Source organism: Fistularia commersonii, chromosome 33 (assembly GCF_037954325.1).
Source record: "Fistularia commersonii isolate RoL2024-O1a breed Wild chromosome 33, RoL_Fcom_v1.0, whole genome shotgun sequence".
In the NCBI taxonomy this organism is placed as follows: domain Eukaryota; kingdom Metazoa; phylum Chordata; class Actinopteri; order Syngnathiformes; family Fistulariidae; genus Fistularia; species Fistularia commersonii.
Window position 1 is genome coordinate 2526996 of NC_141316.1, and position 24162 is coordinate 2551157.

At 42.3% G+C, this 24162-nt stretch overlaps 1 protein-coding gene across 1 annotated transcript in view; it reads right to left on the reverse strand.

Annotated features, from left to right (window-relative positions):
• Positions 1-24162, reverse strand: part of dnah9 (dynein, axonemal, heavy chain 9) — a 192800-nt gene that overhangs the window by 129024 nt on the left and 39614 nt on the right. Inside the window, exons 26-36 of the mRNA XM_086140698.1 lie at positions 23145-23300; positions 21954-22086; positions 21523-21800; positions 21073-21203; positions 20819-20945; positions 18690-18842; positions 18114-18239; positions 14185-14424; positions 13792-13952; positions 3998-4154; positions 2343-2447 (exon numbers count right to left, since the gene is read on the reverse strand). Of these exons, the coding sequence (XP_085996824.1) occupies positions 2343-2447; positions 3998-4154; positions 13792-13952; positions 14185-14424; positions 18114-18239; positions 18690-18842; positions 20819-20945; positions 21073-21203; positions 21523-21800; positions 21954-22086; positions 23145-23300 (1767 nt within the window). The remainder of the gene's footprint in view (positions 1-2342; positions 2448-3997; positions 4155-13791; positions 13953-14184; positions 14425-18113; positions 18240-18689; positions 18843-20818; positions 20946-21072; positions 21204-21522; positions 21801-21953; positions 22087-23144; positions 23301-24162) is intronic.

Below are 24162 nucleotides of genomic sequence, written 5' to 3' on the forward strand. Positions count from 1 at the left end.
CTGCGACTGCTACAGCCGCAGCGTGGTTACTTTGACACTAAGACCCAGGCGCCAGTGGGGAGGGGGGTCACGACGAGTTCATTGCTTTCTGGTTTTTGAAGGTTTTCTCCCTATTTTTTATTTTTTTTTATTTTTTACCGAATGGAAACAACAGTGCTGTTTCTGCCCGGCGGAGTGGTTTTCAAGGTCCGAAAAAAAGTCCTGCCTAATTCGAGCCAATTCCTTTCGCTGAGTAATCCTGACCGAGCAATCCTGTGGCTTAAAATCTAACCGTTTGTATTGCCTGATCCGAGACAATTGGTTTGCGAGAAACCTCATCGTGAAAAGGGACCGGTGCAGATAACAACATTTTAGACATCAGGCGATCCGTCAAACATTTACAAATAGTTAGCCTTCTCAACACGCGGAACCAGTTTCAACACACATTATACATGCTGGACACGCAGGCCACTTTCATGAGATGACTAGTTTTCTATTGATGGACAGCGCCAGCTCCTGGTCGATCGCAAAGGCAGTGTTGGTTGACTGCATGGCATAAAGATAGGACAGAAGAGAGGCTACCATCCATCCACACTATTACGTTTCTCCCTTTCTTGACATGCAGGGCAGCCAGCCGAGCATCTGAACTTTTTTTGACACGCGGTCACCACGCCAAGTTTCCAAAACCCAAACTTAAGAAAATGTAAATTAATGAGTAGGTGAGCCAGACAAAGAAAGAAGACGAGAAGCATACCACTTCCATATGCAATGGGCGGAGGACTTTGCTTTCACAATGTCATATTAGTAGTGCTCTCGCTTCATTTACCAGTCAACTCTTGCTATTCTAAACAAGTGAAATTTTTCAAACTGTTCATACGGAGATATCATTTAACATGACGTGTGAAGAGATATAAAGTCAGTTTCCAATTTTGTTTTACCGTCAGCCACAAATAGCGTAGGTTAAGTTATGTTTTATCCAATTGAACTTCTCAGCATTTTTCAACAGTTGGAAGAATGCTTGGTGGCAGCGGCTTGTAGTGTCAGCTACAAACTGTAGTTTCTTTCTTTTTGATCCTGCTGCAGACAAAGAATCAGTAAGTAATAATGATAATAATACATTTTATTTAAGGTGTCTTATTCAACACTGAAGGACACCGTTCAGACTTAAACACTGGTTTTTATTTTCTATCGAAGGTAGTAGGTATCGTAATATTATATTAGGTCGATAATTTTGGCTGGGTCATTTACAAGTAGCTTGCAAGATGAAAAAATGTGGTTAAAAGTGAGATCATGATGATACTGACATTTATCATTGCTCGGAATATGTTCCCTATATTTTGAGGTACAGATGTTTGTATAAGCTAAATATGAATAGGAATACAGTAGGAAATCAGATTAGTCTCGCATGAAAACTGGACGCGGAGAAGCAACGATATCAGAGGACAGAAGTTCAGGTACTGTAAAAATGCCGCGTGACTTTTCATGTCACACAACTCTGATTAAATGTAGTCAAATCTGGCAACACCAATGATGCTCTCTTCATCAAGATAACGGCGCAACGGAGCCGAGCGAGAAAGTGTAGGATAAGGTATTGATGTTTGATAAAGTGGGATCATATATTTCAGGATGGCTGGGGACCATTTACTCATCCCAGACATGGATTTTTCATTAATCCTGGTGAGAAAATATTGAGTCCTTTAGCATCAACAAATCTGGTAACCTAGACCAAAAACTATATCTGGTTGTTATAGAAATACTTTATAAAGTGGCCGTAGACTATAGTAGTTTATTCAAGATAAGCGCTGTTGGGGACAGCTCGTCACCCCCCGCAGAATTATTCACACCGAAACATTCATAAGTTAAAATTTTCACCTTATTTGCCTTTTTTCTCTGTGCTGAAGTAAGTTGCTAATGCAGGTATAAATAAACCCATAGAATGGTCTCACATCCTTTTAAAGTTCAGAGTGTGTCCTTTCGACAATAAAAGAGAGGATTGTGGCATCCAGCACTACAGAGGTGAGCAAAACTCCTTTTGCATCCTTGACTCTCAAGTCAGATCTGAGAGAGCTCCAATTATGAAGAAGCTTTGGGGTGCAAAGGTGGCAGCCTCGGTGGATTAGTCTTAAAGCTGAGCCAATTTGCACTTGAAATCTGAGTTGAAGGGGAATCTTTACCTTCGCAGTCGTGTTTTCAAGGGCTTATTTTTGCCACAACCTGATTTTGGAGAGACCACTATGCCGGCAAGGAAAAGAAAAAGTCAACCTGTCAATGCTGCGAATGCATATAAAACTCTACTTCCGATCATCGTGACTGGAGTGGGATACAGCCAGCAGCTGTATCAGAAGAGGCGGGCGTGTTCTTACCTGTACAGCCACCACAGACAGCACCTCCACCGAGATCCGGTTGAATTCGTCAAAACAGCCCCACGCTCCAGTCTGAGCCAGGCCTTTGTAGATGTTCCCACAGGACTGTTGGACAAAAGGAGAGTAAGAGATATTCAGCCACACACACGGCCCATCGTGCTCACCAGTGGAGATTCAGCCTGAGGGCTTTGTAAGGACATGCAGGGCGTGAGAGTGGAACGTCCCAGAAATACGTGTGACAACACTTTGACACTAAAACAAGGCTTGGTTAACGACACATTCAATTTGAGTGCTTTCTTTTTGAACATTCTTACAAATTCGCAAAAAAAACGTTTTGTGCCAAAGTGATGTTTTGTGTGATACTATGACAACCCCTTTGAAACCAGAATCAGTCAAACTAGATCACAAAATCAGCTGTGTTCCATGAGGACATGAGTGCCCCCCATACAGATCTGAAATGTGTTTTTTGCATGTTTTCTGTGCTTCTATGGGTTTCTTATGGGTTCTCTGGTTTCTTACCAGTGTTATTTTGTGACTGAGAGTAGTTGGATGTCTATATGCGGCTTGTGATTGACAGGTGACTGTTCCAGGATGTGCATTGATTTTATAGAGCATTCAATTAAGACACTTGAGATTCCAAAACTATTCGGTATTCGGCAAACTTCAGCCTAAATGGTTGCTTTAAGGCACTTGAACACAACCTATCTCAGAGAAGGACAGTTAAATCCAGGTTTCCTTGCAGACACGTTCAGTCAAAAGCCATTTCTTCTATTACACCACCTGACAAAAGTAGCGCCGAAAACAGTTGGCAGCGAGCAAGGGGATTTAAATAATAACATACTGACGCTGATTAAAAGGGGTCTTTAATGGCGAAAAAAAAGAGGAAGCCGGGAGCCTCCCGCCGAAATATAACTTTTCCCGGTGTCAACTTTCTAAATAGTGAATGGCCCCTCTAGGGAGCATCTGGACCACGATGAAGGAAGTAACTGACTTTTCACTCCAATTACAGTGGAGAGGAAACCGTCTCTGACGCAAGCCCGACATCTTGAGGATTGATTCGGTTTGTGTACGCGTATGTGTGTCTGTTTGCGTGCAACGCATTACTGAATTTGAGTAAGAGTGTGGGGCTCTGAAGCCTGTTTGTAGTGCCTGTGTTCCTCCCGGAGTATATTAGCACTTCTCTCTGACATCTTGCCGTGGTGTGTATAGCCGGGGGGTGCTGTATGCCTGTATACTGTAATGATGCCTCTGTCTGGGGAAGCAGGAGGTAACAGGATCATAAGATTAAGTTTATGTCTCCTCTGACCACTCTGTATGCAGAGAGCGTGTGAGTAAGAGTGTACAGGAGTGAATAATAAATCAGGGCGGAGGCTAGGTGCCGTGAGGGCATTTTGACGAGGTTCACTAAAGAAATAACAATCGGGGGTTGAAGAAATGAGCTCTTTATTGCGGGGGGGTGGGGGTGGGGGCGGAGAAAAATACAAGATAAAAGGAGGGAAGATGAGAGGAGAAGGGCGTAATGTTGGGTTGACACGCTTAATGACAAATGCCAACCTTATTGCTGACAAAGGTAAAGATTAGAAGGAATATGCATATTATAGGGAAGCAATGAATTCACATCGGCTGTACGTGTGCAGGATGTCTTTGCGGCTCACCTTGTAGTCCATTTGCTCGGAGCAGTTAAATACGTAGACCATGATGCCCAACGCTCTGCCCAGGTCCTTTGTCGTCTCTGTTTTGCCCGTTCCAGCCGGCCCGGCCGGAGCTCCGCTCATGGTCAGGTGCAGGGATTGCGTCAGAGTGATGTAGCATCTAAACGTGTAGCAGAGGCATTCGTGTCATCACCCGAGTCCAGACTAGGAGTCTGTTGGCCAATCAGAGCTGACTGATCCTGATCGAGCATCAGGATCATAAAAGTACTCTGCAATAATTTTGTTGAAAAAGTATTTGTGTAATTTAGGTCTGCGAAGGGAAGCTGATCTTTCCAACCTAAAGTGGGAGGTACCTGGAGTTTTTTTTTTTTGTCCTTCACTTTCAAATGACATTCAGGATTTGATATAATGTATATCGTAATTTTTTTTTTTTTTTCCAAGCCCCACTTTTATTATCCGATATCAAACAAAAATACTCTAACCAACTTTAAGGGACATATGGTGTTCTGCCGTTGTTTGTCGTGTTTGACTGATGCTGGGACTTGAAGGTGTGCGCGAGGCCTCACAAGAAGCGCTTGTGCCTCCACTCAGGCCCTCCTCGATATTCCGAATTTCAGATTCAAAATTTCTGATTACTTCCAGGAGTCATGACAAGCTCAAATGCAACTAAATGGTGATCAGAAAAGTCAACAGGAGTTACATGGCATTTGACTAATCGGGGTAGGAGGGTCTTAGAAATGTAAAACCTGTCAATTCTAACACAGACCCCAAGTCTGTAGGCCCTTACCCAGGTGTATTATCTGGCTTGTGGACTTTGTATCCTGTAAGTATCTAGCAGTTCATGAGAGGATATGACGGGTCAGAGGGCCTGAGAAGATGCTGTATGAGGCTACACCCGTGAGGCTACAGAATAGCTACACCTGCACTCTAGGTGGTTCCGTGGCTGAGGTAATAGGGTCCAGCCCACCTCGTCCTTCTTAACTGTGTGCTTCTCCTACAAGAAGAGCACATCCAGCTTTCTCTGGAAACAGAGATCAGATATCAGTGCTGTCTTGTTTCCGTCTCTCCCACCATTGATGTTCAAAGAGCCTGTCCTAAGAAATGGCATGAATGGGGGAGGAGAGACACCATGGTGAGAAAATGGACACGATAAACTGAATCGGGAGACTGAAAGAGCAACAGTGATACACAGGCTTCTATTTCCTTTTCCTTGTGCAGTCATGGCCAAATGTTTTGAGAATGACACGACCATAGAAACATGTGGCAAACACCTAAAACCCCTGAATGAATAGACTTTGTGGAAGTGTCATTCTCAAAACTTTTGGCCATGACTGTAGTTTTGCCTTTCGCCTAACTCAGAAGGGTGACCTGTTTCAACAGGCAGTATCGTTTCCTTTCATCCAAGGGTGCAGATTTTGGAGTTTGTTGATGGCTCTGACCGATATAATAAACTTAAAATAAACTTAAAATAAAATCAGTGTCACTAAAGTAATCTGAGACGTCAACCTTCTTATAGAAGGTGCAATCAAAGAAGTTATTAATGCCCTCTGAGGAGTAAAGATCTTTCTGAAAAGTTATTGCTGCCGCTAACTGTAACAGTGTCCGACTCCAATTTACATTCTATGTCTTCGCTCTTACCCAACTGGCTTCCTGTCTCTCCTGTATCCCCAAAGGTGGGATAATTTGTGTGACCCAAAAAGCTTGGGATCTCACCTGCCCTGCTGTTGCCATGGAGGTTCCAGCTGCAGCCCCCACCGCAAAGAGTCCTCATTGACGTGCAAAGGGATTGGGCTCACTTGACCCACGGCATCGGTGGACACACCCACACCAGGCGCCGATACATTGGCTGGTGCAGCGGCCACGCCCCCCCCCAGCGCAGCGCCCCCCTAATAGGTGCAGCCGCCACAGCCACCATGGGCAGCATAGCGAGAAAAGTGCCCCCAGCGGTCCACATCTCCACATTCAAAACATTTCATCTGCCCTGAACTGTCATACAGTAGATATGAGGCATCCCTGTACTTCACCCTGAATGAGACCTCCAAGGTTTGTGACAGTCCCTCCAAAAACATGAAAACCTTCCTCCTCAGGGACTGAACATGCTTCAGCCAAGGATCCTAGCATCCCAGGCTCTCTGTTTAAAGAGCACCGGCGAACTTTCCAAACCTTTTGGGTTCATTTTTCCAACAGACTGTTTGGATTGAACAGCGGAACCACGGAGACGGTGATCCGCATCGACAGTACGACAGGGGGGACACCTGCATGAAGGTATCACCGATGACCACACCCCTAGCAATCAGATGGTGGATGAGCGCTTCTGACATCAGCAAGGCGACCACAGCTCAGTTCATTCTGGACGCGTATGTCAGATTTTCAAGTCCTACCTGCTTGTTGACTGCAAGCAGTTTTCCCTCCACGGACACCATGCTGTCAGGCAGCATTATCCGTACTTATTACAGGAGTGCGGCTCAGAGGACGCCATGTCTCAGATTAGCAGCCATCGTCGGGCAGGTATACGGGCACACCTCCCGGACCAACCAATTAAACAAAGCAATCAAAAAATCGCAAACATGAAAAGAACAAATACCGACAGAAAATAAACAAAAAAAAATATGAAGCACATAAACAGAAAAAGGTAAGTGGAAAACTGGCCGAAAAAGACGCTTTCAATCTCTGCTTCCCTCTCGCATACCCGCATCGGAAGAAGAGGAATCAGCAAAATAATAATGTGAAAAATAAACATAATGATGATAATAATGACTATCCTAATTGGTAATAATTAATTATGGTAATTATAATAATGTCATAATGAATGGGGAACCGATAATTTTGTTTGATATCTAGTTGTCTCAACACCACACTATTAAATTTGTCTTATAATACTTGTGGGCACTTTAGCTGTGTCAATAGCATTGTTGTCTCTTGAGGTCATTGCCAAATATTTGATGACAGAATGATAACATCAATTTGTGTCAAAAACATAATTCAAAGGCATTTTAACATATTGCTTTACCAACAGATCAGCTTGCCATTCAGTGATAAAATTGTCATTATTCGCACCCTTTTGGCTCCCAGCTTTCAAAATAGTCGCACCGAGCAGACACGTCTATTCTGAGACGCAATCAAGTGCAGCATTAAAACCGTCGCAAGGTTAAGTCGAGCCAAAGCCAGGAGGAATAATGGCAATGGGCTACTTGCAACCTTATAGACAAGATAGATGCAGCTATCAAGGCAATTCTGAACCGCTTAAAAGTACAAATGACTTTGAATTTGCACACTGCAGTGCAGGCATTTGTTCAGAGGTGGGATTTGTGTGTGTGAGTATGTGCGCGCGTGTGTGTGTGTGTTCTCCCTATCACATCGGTAAATGATGTCAGATTGCGTACATTGGTCTCTTGTGACTGCTTTCCACCCCCCCTCCCATTCCACCACCGCCACATAGTAAAGGGCTGACAACTGATTTCAAGCTATGCATTTTCCAGCTGTGAGATAAAAGATTATGGCAGGAAACATCACAGATTGGCTGGATATGTGCCCGACGGGACAGGAGGACTGATTAAAACCACCTTGTTGCGACCCGTCTAGTAAGTATCAATGATAGCGGCGGGGTTAGGTGCCCGGGCGGAGCCTGGAGGAAAATTCCAGACAGCAGCCATGTCGCCTGAGCAGGTTCACCCTGCCACTGTCTGCTGCATAATAGAGGTATCTGACGTCGTTCAGGAGAAACCCCACAGCAGCCGTTTTTTCCTCGAGCTGTGTGCGCAACTCTGGCATAAAAGAAAAAAAAAATAGTTTATGTTTATGACTTTTTTATTAACTTTTTATGATTCCCTCTACATAATATCTGGGTTTTGAGAGTAGCATATAGGGACTACACGCATAATCATATTATACAACCCTGTTGTAAATTGATAAAGTAAATTAATCTTGAATCATCTCTGAGGCCTGGGGTCTGACAGTTAGCCGCAGGAAAAAATAAAATAAAATAAAGAAGCTTTAGTCTGATTTGACTGGCTGCTCTTTCATTTATAAAGATCAAGAGAACGCCGCTTCCCTCTCTCCTTCCACACACAGGAGTTCCACTCCGCACAGGCACATTTGTAGTTATCCATCTACTGCAACGGATCGGCTCGGAGATTTGCTTCGGCCTTTTTATTATTCCGTGCAGTTTGTCTGTGAAGGCTGAGACGTAGCCCCAGAATAATTATGCCCATTTTCACACTCTCAGATATTGAATTTTCAAATATCATAAGGGGGAGAAGAACACAACAGGTCAAGGTCAAAGATGCATAACACGACCAACGTTTATATCTTAGATATGTTAGCTCGCCAGAGATCAGCTTGCAGTTTGGCCAATTGCTGAAGGTCCTTCAGCAATTAAGGCATTGCTCCCTTAGGCTTTAAGCTAGGCTTTCTGTTCTATTTTTTTTAATTCACAAATATTATCTTATTTCTAAGAGTTGTTGTCAGTTAAATCATGTTATTTTCCACATAATTTTTTAAATGAGAAAATGAATTTAAAGTCAGAATAGACAGTCAATGGGGAAATGGAGATAAAGTTACAGATTAACAGAATAATATATGCACGGATGAATAAAAAAAAAAAAAAACTTTTTTTAAATGAGGTAAAACATTATGAATCTCAAGAACTGATACAAAATGGGGGGGGGGTGACCTTAAATTTGGCAGGATATATAAAAATCAGAGAAATAGTGCCTAAATATTGGCAAAAATAAATGACGTAAATAAATTCTTAAATACAAATATTGTAATAATTTTAGAAATGACAATTTAAAAAAAACTACAGCACCGTTAAGAATTATAAATTCATGAGAATAAAAGGAAGCCAAGAACTGAGAAATCATGAAAACACAGCTTGGGTTTTAAAAAAAAAATGTTGGCACACACTCTTACTTCAGTCTAAATAAAAGAAGAGTTGAATGATTCCATGCTATCCTGGGGTCTACTTGTGTCCCCTGTGATTTTCCTTACCATATATAGCTCATATACAGTATGTGCTACATATACATTGCCTCCTCAATACCATATAGTATTCTATTTTTCCAGTTTGCTCAGCCCTTGGGATTTTCATGTCAGTCTAGATTTCAATGACAGTCACAGTGCTGACACCAAAGTATGCTTTAGAATAAATTCACCCATTCACTGTCAAACACGCCCCCTACTTGATGAAATAAATTAATGAAATGTACCAGGCTTGACTTCCATTGCTGTCATTAACATTAGAAATGACAAACCCTGTGTTGACGCAGTCCTCTAACTAGCACAGACAAGGTCTCGTTGCACATAACCTCATTACGTGTTAATATAATGTGCTCCGGTGTGTTGATTATCACACGGGCTGATGAGCGATAGCTGTGATTGCTTCTCCAGAAGGACCTGTCGGGACTAACAAACAGTCTGCCAATCCGGTATCAATAAAAACCACGAGCGGCCCCGGAACGTCAGCTGATGGAGACAATCAAGACTTTATCGATCGCAGTGATAAACTCAATGGTTTGTCTTCAATACCGATGCAGCAACGGTTTTAATGAGCTTCTGGTTAATGGATGATGTATGGAAGGAGGAAAATATTGGAAAGCTTAAGGAGGGGTAGAAGCTGAAAGAAGACAAATGATCCCATCTGTATAGTGTATCATCTGCATATCAGTGCCAGCCGGCTTTATGGCTCTTCCCTGAAATATGGCCAAATCTCTTCCATTCACTCGTCTGGGTAAGGATGGGATGACAATGTCCCGCACAGAATAGCTAAACTACAGCCAGATGATAGATTAGACAGTCAGTTTAAACTGGACATCTGTGACTACTTCAGTTGTTTTATTACAGTGTTTTCTAAAAGAATCGGCTATTCATCAACCCGTCTTTTTGAGTTACTCTGTCTGCGCCTCTCCCACCCGGTTGGTGTGATTTTTGTTTGGGATTGGGTAAAATATCCCTGACATTTTACATAACACTTCAACTTTGGTGATCCAACGGTAAATGTCGATGCACGCATCAAGTTGATAACATCGCTGGTGTCATCGATCAAAGGGAGGGATTCTTTTGGCCTAATGATGCTACTGCAGGAGCCGAACACAGTGTTCAGGCTTCAGTCAGCTGTGGAAGGAAGGTAAACCTGCACGTAGGCTCTACTTTTTCTGTTTAAAAAGAAAAATTATCATTCATTTGGGGTGATGATGAACAGTTACAGGCTTCAAGCGGAAAGCAGGAATGCGCAGAAGCAAATTATAATGTTTTCCGCCGATTAAGTCCAATTGACTTTTTCAGTTTAAAGGTTGAGATATTGCACACGGCTGCAAACTGGCTGGCCTGTTCTCCTGAGAATAATCAGTTTGTTTGTTTTTTTTGCCAATGTTTATGTTCAACTTGGGGTGGCTGATTTGGAATGAAGGAAAAAAAATGAATGAATGAATGAATGACACAACATAATGCAAATTCATCAAGAAAGATTACTTGATAAATGTGCATTATGAATGCACATAATGAATGAATGAATGAATGAATGAATGACTGAATGAATGAATGAATGAATGACATAATAACATAATGCACATTCATCAAGAAAGATTACTTGATGAATGTGCATTATGTTAGTCATTCATTCATCCCTTCATTCATTCATTACCTAAACCCCTTATCCTACATCAGTGCAGTGGGGGTGCAACCAATCACTGTCTCATTTACACATCTAGACAAAATAGGGTCTACTCCATGTTTCTGAACTGTGGAAGGAAAGCCCCCCCTTTCAGAACTCCAACTGGGGACCTTCTTGCTATAAGGCGGAAGCAATAATGCCTCACCAGCTGCTACATCACAAAAATGTCAAACAGTTCTCATCGGCGTCTATTTAGTGAAAGCAATTTTCTTGCATTATTGTAGTTCAAATTGTAATTGCAAACTTTCTAGGGTGATTTCTGGTTGGGTTTTTGGCCATGACTTGCGGGTTTCTACATGAGCTGGATGACTGTGAACACCACCGTGAAAAGTCTGGCTAAGACCCATTGTGTCCGTCAAATTAGTCTGGCTGTCGGATCATTTACCAGCTTCCTTTGTGCCCGAAAACTTCTTCTTCTTCTTTTTGCGTTCTACTTTTTTGAACGCGTAGCCCCAATAAGATGCCTGTCTCTGCTGCCGGGAGAAGCAGCAGTGAGACATTTCTCTTTTCAAAGTGAGATAAGAGCAAAAGAGAAGGTGGTTTCTTTGGTTAACTTCTAGTCTATCACTACATATGTTGTCTTTTCAAATTATAAATATCTTAATATTGGGTTTATTTCATGTGTGTTGCAATGTTGTACGTTAACTAAAATAACTATAGTACATGTAGGAGACCACTGAGTAAACCGTGGTTTTATGGGTAAAGGTGTTGGGGAAAAAAGCGTTAGCACATGCTCTATTGTTGAAATGAAAGCTGGGGGCAAACCATGTGATTGTCAGCGAGGTCATGCACCATATGGTGACGTTTTGCTACATGGTCGCCGATCTGGCCATCAAAGCCCATTGTTTCTGCTTTATTCTGGCCTTCAAATGGAATAGCGCTTAAGCTGGAAAACCACACAATGATACCCTGTCGCTTGCCAAAAGGGCTTCGTGTGGCAGGTATTCATCTCCGCGCCGCGGAAACTTTATCGGGGATCCTGCGGAAAAAACCTGTATGTGAACAAACAAGCCGTTGGCAAAGTGCCTCGGGTGAAATGCCGTGAGAGCTTCTGCCGGCGGTGGGCGTCTGTGTTGATTCAAACCAAGATTATCAGAATGTGTCAGATGATTGTAATTAGATGAGAAGTGTGGATCTTCAAGGTACATTTTCAATTACAAGGAGCAAGCGGAATCTTCATCAGCATGATAATGTATTCCAAACACGCTTGATGCAAACCGGCACATTTAGCAACCTGAGAAAGACCACGAGCCAGATACTTTTGTGAAACACAGGAAAAAAAAAAAAAAAAAACATTGTAGCACTTAAAGTGTTTAAATGAAATTTCTACCTACTCCATCGCTAAAAATGTACGGAACAAATAGATACATATTCGTGAAGCAGGTCTCAATTCTGACAAGATGGGAGTTAAAATGTTCTCCTGCATGGGTTTCATTTGGATTCTCTGGTTTCCTCCCAGTCTAAAAAGATGCAGTGAGTTCATTAGACACTCTAAATTGCCCTTACATTTGAATTAGTCAATTGTTTTATGTCTCTATATGTCATGTGAATAAGAAAGTCAATGGTTGGACATCTTTTTGTGTGGCTCTGTGATTGACTGGCAACTGGTCCCTGCCTGCAGGATAAGCAGTTTAAATAATGAACTTATGAATGAAAGTTGACTTGCTGGATGTCAACAGACGGCAAGTTCATTTCTTGGGCCTCTTCATTCTTGCGGAAAGGAAAGTACTTCATTCCCAGGTCTGGGAGAACAAAATTACGTCATTCTGTTCTGGCGGCGCTGGTTTGGGTGTTCTCGCGGCTTGTTGTCGACACATCATCCGGACAGAACTTATTCCTGCAGTGTGTCCCAGAACTACTGTGTGATTGGTCAAAAGTTTGAATTGCAGAAGAGCAGAGGTGCTGTCATTTCAGCTGTTCTGCCCGGGGCGGGAGATTTTGCAGTGATGGGTGGTTTTGAGGACGACGGTGCAAAAAGATGAAAGTATGAAAATTTATCGGGCTGTAACTGTTCTAACATTTAACTTTTTCTGTCAGATTGCTCCAATGCTTGGGGCACATGATGTGTGGGCGGGGCAAATGAGGACTTCTCACGGAGTTTCGGGCAAACCATAACATGTCATGGCCAGAAATACATGTCCAACCTCGCATTAAGGACATATTTCTCGCTTCTCACATAGTAGGCACAGGTCATTGGCAACGGCGACATCGGACGTTTTCATTTTTAAATATCATGTATCCTTGCCATAGAAGACATGTTAACCATTTCTAATAAGATTTTTAGTTAAGTGACAATACTAGGAATGTAACTTTTGTCCAAAGTAAAGGGGTTACCAGAATGTAATCATTATCAAAATTATTAACTAGCTATTAACTAATATCACAAGATATTTATGATGGCTGTCTTACTAGCGTTTTCTGACATTTCAAAATCCTCAACGAGGCCCCACGTTTCTGAAATCAGCACAGGTTTGTCTGTTTTATGTTGTAGTTAATGTCTACCCTCACATAGCCCGTCTCCGATCATGCTAATTGTTTTGTTGATTTGGAAGTAAGTGTTTGGTACAAAGCTCCAGGAGCCCAGTCCTTACAATCTAAGCATCAGGCATGAAAATATTGTCATTTTGCACAGATTGCAGAAGAATGTATTCTTTCACACACGGCGGAAAACCAGTTCAGAAGAAAAGTAAGGAATGAATAATATAATCAAATATAAGTAGGCACTGGGACTTCAGAGGGGAAAAATAGGACTAACTCTAAACTAAGTCTGATCAAAGTTTTAGTCACTCAGCAGGAATTCCAATATTTATCCAAGTAAATATCTAAGACGTTTTAAAAAATTGAGTCAGTTGAAAAAAACAAACATACTGTTCAAATCTAATTAAATTAAATTAATCAATAAATAAATGATTGCACACCAACACACTATGGAGTTAAGACTGGTTAAATTAGTTAAGTATTTCTGCATAGGTGTTTTGATTGACAGATCTGCTTGTTTCTGGGAATTAAAGTGGGGTGCGATTATGAGAGCTGTTATGCGTAGCCGTGGTTAAATGAAATAACAGTCGGCCGGGGTCGATTTATTATGGTCTGTTGACTTTAAGCCAGAGCAAAGACACCTCGGTACCTGTCTGTCAGAGGAGTGATGACGAGCCGTGGCGTGTTGCCCAGGTATTCGTAGGAGTAAAGAAACTGGGCGTCACAGATATTCGCCAAACAATGCTTGTCCTTTTCGTCCCAACGATGTCTTAGCTGGGAGAGCCACACGAACGCCTGAGAATTCTCCACCTTGAAAAGAGTGAAAGGAAAAAAAAAAAGGCGGCAAACCTTCAGATAAAGCCGGAAATAATCTCCCCCCCACCCTCCCCCCATCCTCTAATTATGCTAATAGATACCTTACTTGAATATCTTGGTGTATTATTCACTGGTAATGGGCTCTCAAAAGATACTGCAGCAATCAGCACGCCAGCCGACGAATTTATACACAGATCAGGTTCTCTTGTTGATACATCCCTCTCACCTTCTGAGCTATCATCTTGGCGACCACATCTCTGGCATGGACGTCGATCGTGCAAATCGTCATGATCTTCTGCCGATCGCCCGGCGAGAGGTGGCCGACCAGCATGGAGATTAGGGCGTTGAGCTGAGCCACCTGCTTCTTGTAATACTCTTTCATGGCATTGTCGTATCCCTCCTCCAGGCGGGTGAAAGCCATGCCCACGTCCGACGTCCACCAGATCTGAGTGCATGTCAAGGCTACCTGGGAATGAATGTTTGCATGTTTGAAACACGCCGGCCGATGATGAGTCAAGTCAAAAACAAGATCTAAAATATTTGAACATACGGTATGTTCCCTGGACACAGCCGTTGCCTTTTCAACTTGATTTCTGTTACTATCAGAAAGCAGAGAGAAGGTGTGTCTGCTGACCCCGGTGCAAAGTTGAGCTTCAAAGCACTTTTCATGTGGTCAGAGCATTTCAAAGCTTTTTTTTTCTTCCTTAGGAATAAATATCCTGCAAAGATGACCTTGAATCTACTAAGTCCCTCTTGTGAGATACAAGTCTCAATTCTTCATTTCCCCGTGAGGCAGCATGGATCCATGGGAAGAAGTGAATGAAACCAATTGCTTATCAATGTTTTATGGAGCTATTAGCAAACTGTGTTAGCATGGAGTGTTACCTCGGAGGCTGCAAGCTGCTGGAGTCCATCCACGATGGACACTTTACTGACCCTCCTCAGGGCCTGGATCGATACATCTCAGTGCCCTCTGCATGTTTATCAGGAACAAATATTTAATGATATCTATATGTTGTGTCATGGGACCAGAATTAAACATAACCAAAAATACACTTAATGGTTGGACGTGAGCTCAGTGAAGTGATGTACTATATTTCAATTACTTTGAATTCATTGATCAACATAATCATGTTTGTATGCGGTGAATAGAATTTTCATTTCTTCATTTCAGAAAAAACACACACATTTCATTTTCTTCATTTCAATGAAGAAAATTTCATAGTTATCGTTATAACATTATCAATGGATTTGGTTTCAATCCACCGAATGTTGACCCCATAAATGACAAAATAATGCACGTACTTCTAAAAGATAGTCAAAAATATTACTCAAATAAACTCTTAAAATTCTAACAAGTACAACAGGGTTTTTTATGATTAATTTCTTATTGGTTTGCAAGCTTGGTTTCAGGGACACACTAAAAGGCAGTACACCATCACCTTCTCATTGACACAGAAAAAAAAGGTGTTGCTTGCAAGAAACAGAATAAATGTTTAGTATCCATGGCCATGTTCTGCAATTATTCTATGAATAAAATATTGTTTTTTCTTTACTTTATTACTATGTTTTAACATGTGTTATTGATCATTACCTTTTTTTTTTAATTTATGAAATGACCTCATCTTTGCACTATGTCGCTGGCTACATTACTCATGTAGGTTAGCACCTTATTAATTAAACAGACATTGAACTCTGGAATGAATTTTGGAACCGTCAACCAGGGCCAGATCCCTTCTATTATCACCCTACTTGGTGTTTTAACTCCAAATTAACAATGAATTGATCCAATATCTACAACTATGTCCAATGAGCTGTGATAATTTATAGCTATCGCTATATCTGGGCGCACATTCCATCATCGAACAATATAGTTTCTTCTCCTGACCTCACTTTATTTCTCCCTCGTGCACTCATCCACAAAAATGAGATGTGGTTCGCTGTCTATCACCCCGCTTGTGTCCATATGAATGAAACATTACGTGTTTGCAGTATGAAGCTGCAATACTTTCGTCAACACTCCACTCTCATGCCGCTGCAGCCCCTCCCTAACCTCCACTCTACGCCCTCAAACCCAGACTCTGCCAGTGCAGATGGTCTCCATGTTTGGCAGTGTGCTCGCGTGTGAGCGGCGGAATTTATGTATTTATTTATTTATTTATTTATTTATTTGTGAGCATCTGAGAAGATAAGTCACCAATTCACATCCTCACGCCTGAACAGAACCTGAGTTGCGCCGGAGAACAGGTGGGCGCAAACCTAAATGCGCACATCAAGCTGGCGAATTCCTGAGAAAACACACACATTGTGCTAAACCATGCATCGGTTTCCAAATCACACATGGACCTTTAGCTTTAAAGAAACATACAATTTAAATTGATGCGGGAACTTGTAGTTAGTGATTAGCCCTTAATACATTTTTCTTAAACCGGGCACAAACGATTGACCTTCTAGAAGTGAACAATATCAATAATGCGTTTGCTTTTAACATTAAATCGTTTTTTTAACAGTATCGAACTTGTGGACGACGGGCCTATTTCGCAACTACCGGCAACAGAAAACTGTTGGCATTTCCAGGCAAAGATAAGCAATCCATTACCACGGAAACACAGATGTATTTACTCTGTTTTATCTAGCTGTGTGAAATACTCAATAGGGGCTGGCTGCAAAAACAGCGCGTGTGGAAAACTCTAGTGTCGATTGAAATATCTATGAGAAACCACATTTTTTTCCGCTTGTTTGTTTTTTTTTTCTGCAATCCATCTGAAGTTTAAGGGTAAGTAAAGGGAAAACCTGCAATTATCGACTTGCTGCTGTCTGCCTGCGAGTGCGGCCCGGGAAACTGTTTTCTGTGTCACGCTAAGGTTGACCTTAAACACAAAATGCTACTTCCTATTGATAAAATGGATGTATGAATAAAAGCAGATACAGATTATGGCTGGCCTTGTGTTTATGGGATCACAGTATGCAACTCACATGATCTATCATTTGCCCCAATTGTGTTGAAAAGTGGATTTTAGAAACAAAAAAATTAAGCATTGCAACACCAGAAAATAGCTTGCAATCAGTTATTATGACCACATGATACTTTGAAAGTAAAGGAAAGCAATAACACTGACATACTTACACTGGAAACTGTTGTTTTGTTTTTTCCAAGCCAGTTGTGGAGACACCAATATTAAAAACTAATTTGAAAGGAATGTGGATACAGATATTGATGTTTGCGTTTATTTATATATTTATCTTTTTAATAATAATTTCCACTGTGTCCCTCCTTCAGTGATCAACATATCATTATGCTGACGTTTGTCACAAGGTCCCTGGCAATTTGAGGAATAAGATGCAATCCGGTGAGCTTTTTTTGTGCTTGTTTTGGGCATTTTCAGACAATAGCAATTAGTTTGAGAAGCAATTATGTCAGGGTTGTCCATAACATAATGCATGAATTGTCATCCTTCAGGCTGGACTAAACTAACCCGCCAGTTTAATCAGTAAGGAGGTTTGCTTAAGACTACATAAAGTGGCTTCACAATCTGCTGAATTGACCCTCAGGGCAAAGAACCTGCACTCCACCTCTGACACCGTAACCATTTCTTTTTCATTCACCCCAGTCAGCATTTCAATTTAAGCCCGAAAAGTGGTTCGTCTAGCCACGGAGACCTTAACATTAAGCCAAGTAATTGGCAAATCTCCTGAGTCTGAGTTGGGACAATATTTGGAGGACATCCCTGGAGGTGTTCCAGAGATGTCACATTACTTTTTATCAGCCAATTTTAGCTGTTTTCATAGTTGTGCACATGTGGGGGTTCAGTCACACGCGGCATTACCAACGATGGGGTTCAATGTGTCCTCAAGGACATTTCGATGTGATGGCTGCCCGAGCCGGGGAATGAGCCACCGCGCCGATCACATTTACAAAGGTTACGACCATGACTTGTACTTTTAGACCATCTAATCAGTTCATCCAAACCAAAGTCCTCAAGCTCTCCATAAGATTTAGAATTAAAGACAACGGGATGCATATGCAGATGCCTTTTTTTTTTTTCGAAAAGACGGTTGACACATAAAGCCTCCAGTCACCGGTGCAGAGGCGACACAATCCCTGGGAGAGACATTTTGTTTAATCTATTCATTCTTCCCTCTCAGCCCTTTTACCTGAGCTGGGTAGTCGAACAGCCACTGCTCCCTCGGTTTCTCCTCGTACGCTGTCACCGCCTCGGTCATCTCGTGACGGACCGTGGAGCGCGAGATGTCCAGGACACGGTTCAACCAAACCTCCACCTTAAACGTGACTCGCAAGAAAGCGGACGGTAAAAATAAATGCATTGAAAACGAGTGTCACGTGATCACCGATAGGCTCCTTTATCAATGAACCCTAATGAGGTCATTAATAAGCATTAGAGTGGATGTGAAGTCGAGCAAACACTATGGATATAATGGAAAATTAATGGATTTATGGGTTTTGATATGCAAAAACCCCAGGGGCAAAGAGGGACTCAATTCCATTTGTCTCTTTTATTGTGGCTTGTGATATCTCTGTCTGATATTTCCCTCTATGGCTTTCCATTACAGGAAAGGGCAGGTAAGTGGATTTCCACATCTGTCACGGCCATCCGCAGACAGCCGGGGTGCCTCCGTCAGCACTACGTCTAACAAAGACAAAACTGAGGGACGCCTGCAGAGCTAAATGTACAAGTTGAGAAGCTTTTAGAGACATGAGAAAGAATATACCTGTCCAGTGCAGTCGCAGGACTGATCAAAGGGGACGTATTCCCCCTCTTTGCTGAACATCCCTAGACCGGTCTTGGAAGGATTCCCCTCTCCATCTGCTTCGAATTGCATCTTAGCCATGTTGTCAAACAGCTTGGACAGATGTTTCTGGACCTGAGCAAACACACACAGAGACACACACGCGGGCACACACTTAGTATTCAGCTCGCAGTCTCGCTGCCATTTTCTCTGCAGATGTGTAAAAGCAAATAGCACCTCATGACTGTATTTTCCCTGAATTGTTATTACGGAGGCCCGGCTCCCGGTGCTGTTTGTCTGCTTAGAGAGATTTAGAGCCAAGTCGTGCTTAACGGTGATTTATTTCTCCAAGGTGGAAATGCATATGACAACGTCCTGACGAGGGAGGCGGGTGCAAGCTGTAAAACAGTGAGCAACAGTGCCCCGCGGTGCCCACTCTGGGCACTACAGCAGACAACGGAGGCAGAGCTGAGAGACAGAGATGTGTGTTGAATGCTAAAGGGAAGATGGCGCGTTGTAAATCAAAGTACGTGGGTGAACACGGAGAACCTTGTAAAGGTGAGCGGCATAGAGAGAAATAACAGCTCTCGCCTCACAGCCCATTTCCTAGGCGCAGGAGATGCTTTTCCAAAGCGTCCATTTTGCCACATCGCAACGGGGCAAATGCAGGCGTCGCTGATAAAAACTAATTATGATTCTGTTTTGTTTCTTGTCACCAGTGGTCTGGAGAGTAAGCGTGTGAATCACCAGGGCCCGAGCCGCCATAATTAATGTTATTATTTACCCGTGTGTTTACCTTGCAAATGGCTTCTGTCTGAAGGCTCCATTAATATGATAAGTGACACATGTTTATCCACTATTTCATGTCAAAATGGCTGCTGTGAAATTCCCCACCACCCTGTCGTCATGTCATGCAGGCGGTCAGATTTTTCTTTGAATCACATGGCGATTTCTGAATCACTTTTATAAGTATTTCTTTAATTTTCCAATGACTATATTTTTAATTAAAAAAACAATTTTCCACATCATGGGGAACTATTATTAATACAGCCCATGAATGTGGAATTGGAATGACCATTAAATCAACTACAATTGAGTAAACAAATCAAGCTTCCCCCAGCCCAATTAATATGTAAAATGTCTTTCAAAATTAACTCCTAAAAGTGCTGAAATACAACGTGTAGAACTTGGCACCCCCTAACCCCCGGCTTACTTTAATTGCTTGGTTTCAATAAATGCTAGAGCGCCTATGGGATGTTAACAATATTTGATCCTGTACACTCAACTGTTGAACCATAGGGGCTTTAAATTTTACAGCCAGTGAAAACAATGTGTCCGTAGACATTTATTAGTTTCTTGGAAAGTAAGAGGAACAGGAAAGTTCAACGGAATGACTGTACTCCTTAAAACAAATCGACCGCGCCATCTCTTTCATCATGTCTTCTTGATAACTAATGCGGCAACTAATAGAATATTCTGTCACTTCCCATCACCGAGCCTCCATAGAGCAGTTAGTAGCCTCGCAGGGAGGCAGCTCACCTCCCACTTTGAGAACCTCCGGGTTCGTATCTTTAGACTGTTAATTCACCCTCAGCTAACCCAAGCCAGCAAGGCTATTTTCCCAATCTTAGGTCGCTATAATTGGATTTCCGTCCAAATTGGTCGCAATTTCGAAATTTGTGGAAACTGAGGAAGGGAAATACAAGGTTGTGTGCGTCACTCATTCTGCAATGCATGGAGTTTCAGTATGGGCAATAGTTGGTGCTAACGCTAGAGCGATAATTAAGTAATGAAGGAATGATGGGGTTTTATTCGATGCATGGCGATGAATGTTTTAATCTTGTCCTTTATGTGATTAATTATTCACGTTATCTGTTTCCATCACACTGAATTGCGTTTACGTTCTGTGCTACTTTTCCATTTAATCTGAATGGTTTCGGACATCCACTCAGCCCTGTTTCCTTTTTTGTCAGTGGCGTAAAGCAGTAAAGTGGCCGAAAAGTTCAGTTTATTGGACAATGTTCTAAAAAAAGAAACTAATTTGCATCAAGCAAGGACACTAAACAGACTCTCATTAAATAAATAAAAAAATGAAAACTTTAAAGCTGCACCTGCTGTGGGTTTGTCCCATTAGATAGGATGTCCAAGAGATCGGCGGAAGAGATGAAGTAAAATCTGGGGAAGGCCAGCCGCTTGGTGTCCAGATACTCCGCCAAAGCTTTCTCGCACAGGGACAGCCTGAGAAGACATCCACCCACAGACTCAGGGCGTGTGCGTGCGTTCACGCGCACTCCCTATAAACCTGTCTCATAACAGACATGAAGGAGTGGGAAGAGGGAGTCATTCATCTTTGCCGAGCCCTCACCTGCTCTGGACGTCCTCCAGTTGGCCGAAAAGCCCGGGTTTATTGGTGGCCTCCACCACATTTGGCGTTTGATGCACGGCGTTTGCCATCTCTTTGAAATCAGCATCAATCCCTTCAAAGCACCTGGAGTCCTGCAGGTGATTTTTTTTCCAAGGGAATTCATGGTTCCCACAAGAGAGAAACAGAATTAGAGGTTTAATAGCAAACATCTGGGTTTAGGTGCAGCCCTGACGCCATGGGAGCAATTAAAAAGTCAGATAATCTTGGCTGCTAAACTACCAGTATGAACTAATTAATGGATTCTTAATTAACAACTATAACAGTTCTGCTGTGCAACGACAAACCAAGGTTGAGGTCCGCATGCAAACCAGAAAAGGAGACATAATTAGCCGCGTGCTTGCAAATCTCTGATTAAAATCGCAGCGGCGTGTCCAGGTATGTGTCTCTAACCTCGGGCAGCTGCGAGCGGATATCCTCCGAGCCGATGAAGATGCTCTCGAGGTGTGTCCAAGTCCGCTGCACCTCGAACCAGATAGAGATGACCGAGTCGGCCACGGACAGCCTGTTCTGCCATGACGAGACTTCATCCAGGAAGTGGGCGATGTGTTTGGACGACATGAGGTTCTGCAGCTGCACCTGGTTGTCCTCCAGGGTCTCGATGAGCTCCTCGTCCGACCGTAGCAGAGGGACGTGGGTGCGGTGGTGCGGTTCATACTGGAACTGCATACCTGCACAACATCAACGTACAAGTCAATGAATCGCAAATTCTGCTAGGACTAGTCATTATAGCTAGTAGCATCCAACATCAAGTAACCGACTTATAATACGATTGATATTTTCAATCAAAACAAAAGAAAGCACAGGTGCTTCCCTGCCCATACCTGCCCATGTGGAGTCGAGCTCTAAAAGTACTTTCTCCATCCCCATCTCTTTAACTGCCTTGTCCACGATGCCTCGCACTTCCTCCTCAAAGCAGTGAAGGTTCAGCTGCAGCAGGTTAGCCAGAGTCGTCTCCTGCTCCCAGAAAGCCACTGATCAACCCTTGGAATGTTTCAATTATGGGAGCTGCATCGTAGCTTAGGAAAGCTTCTTACTAAACTCATGATAACATTTCAATCTGCGGGAAAATTCATCGTGTCATAACAGAGTCACCGGCCGAACCTTATCAATTACTATACACAAGATAGAGTTAGTAGTTACCAAGACTACTTTGTCCAACACTACTGTTGTGTGTTCCATGTATTATCCTGATGCCCTTCGGAAAGATTCACTCACGACTACACTTGAGTCGAAGTTACAGCCACTTTTCTCGAACAAGAGCTACACCTCAAATGCTTAGTTGTAAACTTTTAAAGGCATAATGGACTCACATTAAAAGTCTATATCCGTGATGCAAATGAACTGAGAGGACGCAAGCGGATGAGGCTGCCGATTAACGCCCGCAAAGCAGCGGGGTTAGAGTGAACAGTCTGACATTATAAGACAAATATCGTTCAAGAGATAATCATCATTACAGGTTATCATTTATTCATTCATTAGCATGATTCATTATCCTGCACGACAGCGATAGCCTATCCCAGTTGTCAATGGGCGAGAAGTGGGGTTCATCCTGGACTTGCCATTCAATGACATGGCCACATACTGTATAGAGACATACAACCATTCACCCTCTCATTCGCACATCTGGGTATTTTATATTCTCCAGGGAACCTATTGCATTTTCTTCTGGATTGTGGGAGGAAACCGGAGAATCTGACAGTAGGAAAATCAAACCAAGAACCTTCTTGCTAGAAAGTGGCAAGCACTGCACCACAGTCCATAATTAGCTATTATATATATTTTAAAAGATACAAAATGTATATGTTAGAATATAGAACCTCCTATTAGAATGGTGCTTCTGCCATTAGAAGACAAGGAAAATGGAACCTCCGGATGTTAAACCTTTTAGAAGGTCTTTTTTTTCCACTCCATCTAATTATGGCTACTCGCTGCACAGCTTCTTCCATCCATGAATGAACAGAAGTATTTTTGTTCTCTTTGCTCAATAGAAAAAAATAAAATAAATTGGAAACCTGGTCCATGGTGAAGCGGACTCCAGTGGCGGCCATTAGCTGATGCCAGTGTCTGGCTCGAATGGCTGGGTTTTGAAGCTCTGCCACGGCCCGCAGGGAGACAAGAAGGTTCTTCACCCTGCTGTCCAGACCAGTGAAGGCGTGCCACGCTCGAACCTACAAGAGGAGACAAATGCCAGATTTACAATTTTTTCTTTAATACCTGCCAAAATGAAAAAGCGCCCTGGAGCGCCCAGTTCCAAAGTCACACAGCAACAAATATCTCGCCAATTAATCCCAGCAGACATGGTCCTGGGGCCAAAGCGTAACGCCAGCAGGTGAGGGTAAAGGTGGAACAGAGGTCATTTTGACCGAATTTAAAACCCTTTTAAATGTATTCTGTTCTCTGCGGGCACATGTCACAAATCAACAATGTTCAGAGTTTCAGTTCATTTTTTTGATTTTACGAGCTGAAGGTGACTTGACACCTTGCAATAGTTTGGATGAGACAGCAAGAAAACATCCCAACCTTATTCACTGATTAGCTGTTACCTGAGAGAACGGCACTGTGCCTCAAACATAGCAGTATTTATTTAAAAAAAAAGGAAAAATGGGTCAAATTGACTCAAGATGTTAGAAGACTAATGAGAAAGACTAAAATCTGTTTGCTTTTATCCTTGGGAAAATTACACAGAATGTTTGTTTTTCTTCAAACAAACCCCGTGTAGCTGTTTGGCTTGCATGCTAAATTGGCATTTTGAATCTAAATGAAAATCGTAATTTTTGAAGATTTTTTTCCCATGCAAATAATGTCGAGACTGGTGAGTTTAGGAAATAGTGCAATCAATTTGGTCTAAATATTCCATGGTTAAGTAAGTTTATTTATTTATTTATTTTTGTTGTTGCTTTAGTTAAAAATGAGAATTACAGATCAATAATATTGAAAGCAACATTAGTTCACTTTCCCTCACCCTAAAGAAACAGTCTCACCATGGGACATTCACTGCAGATCATTTGAGACTATTTGACTTGTCGTAGC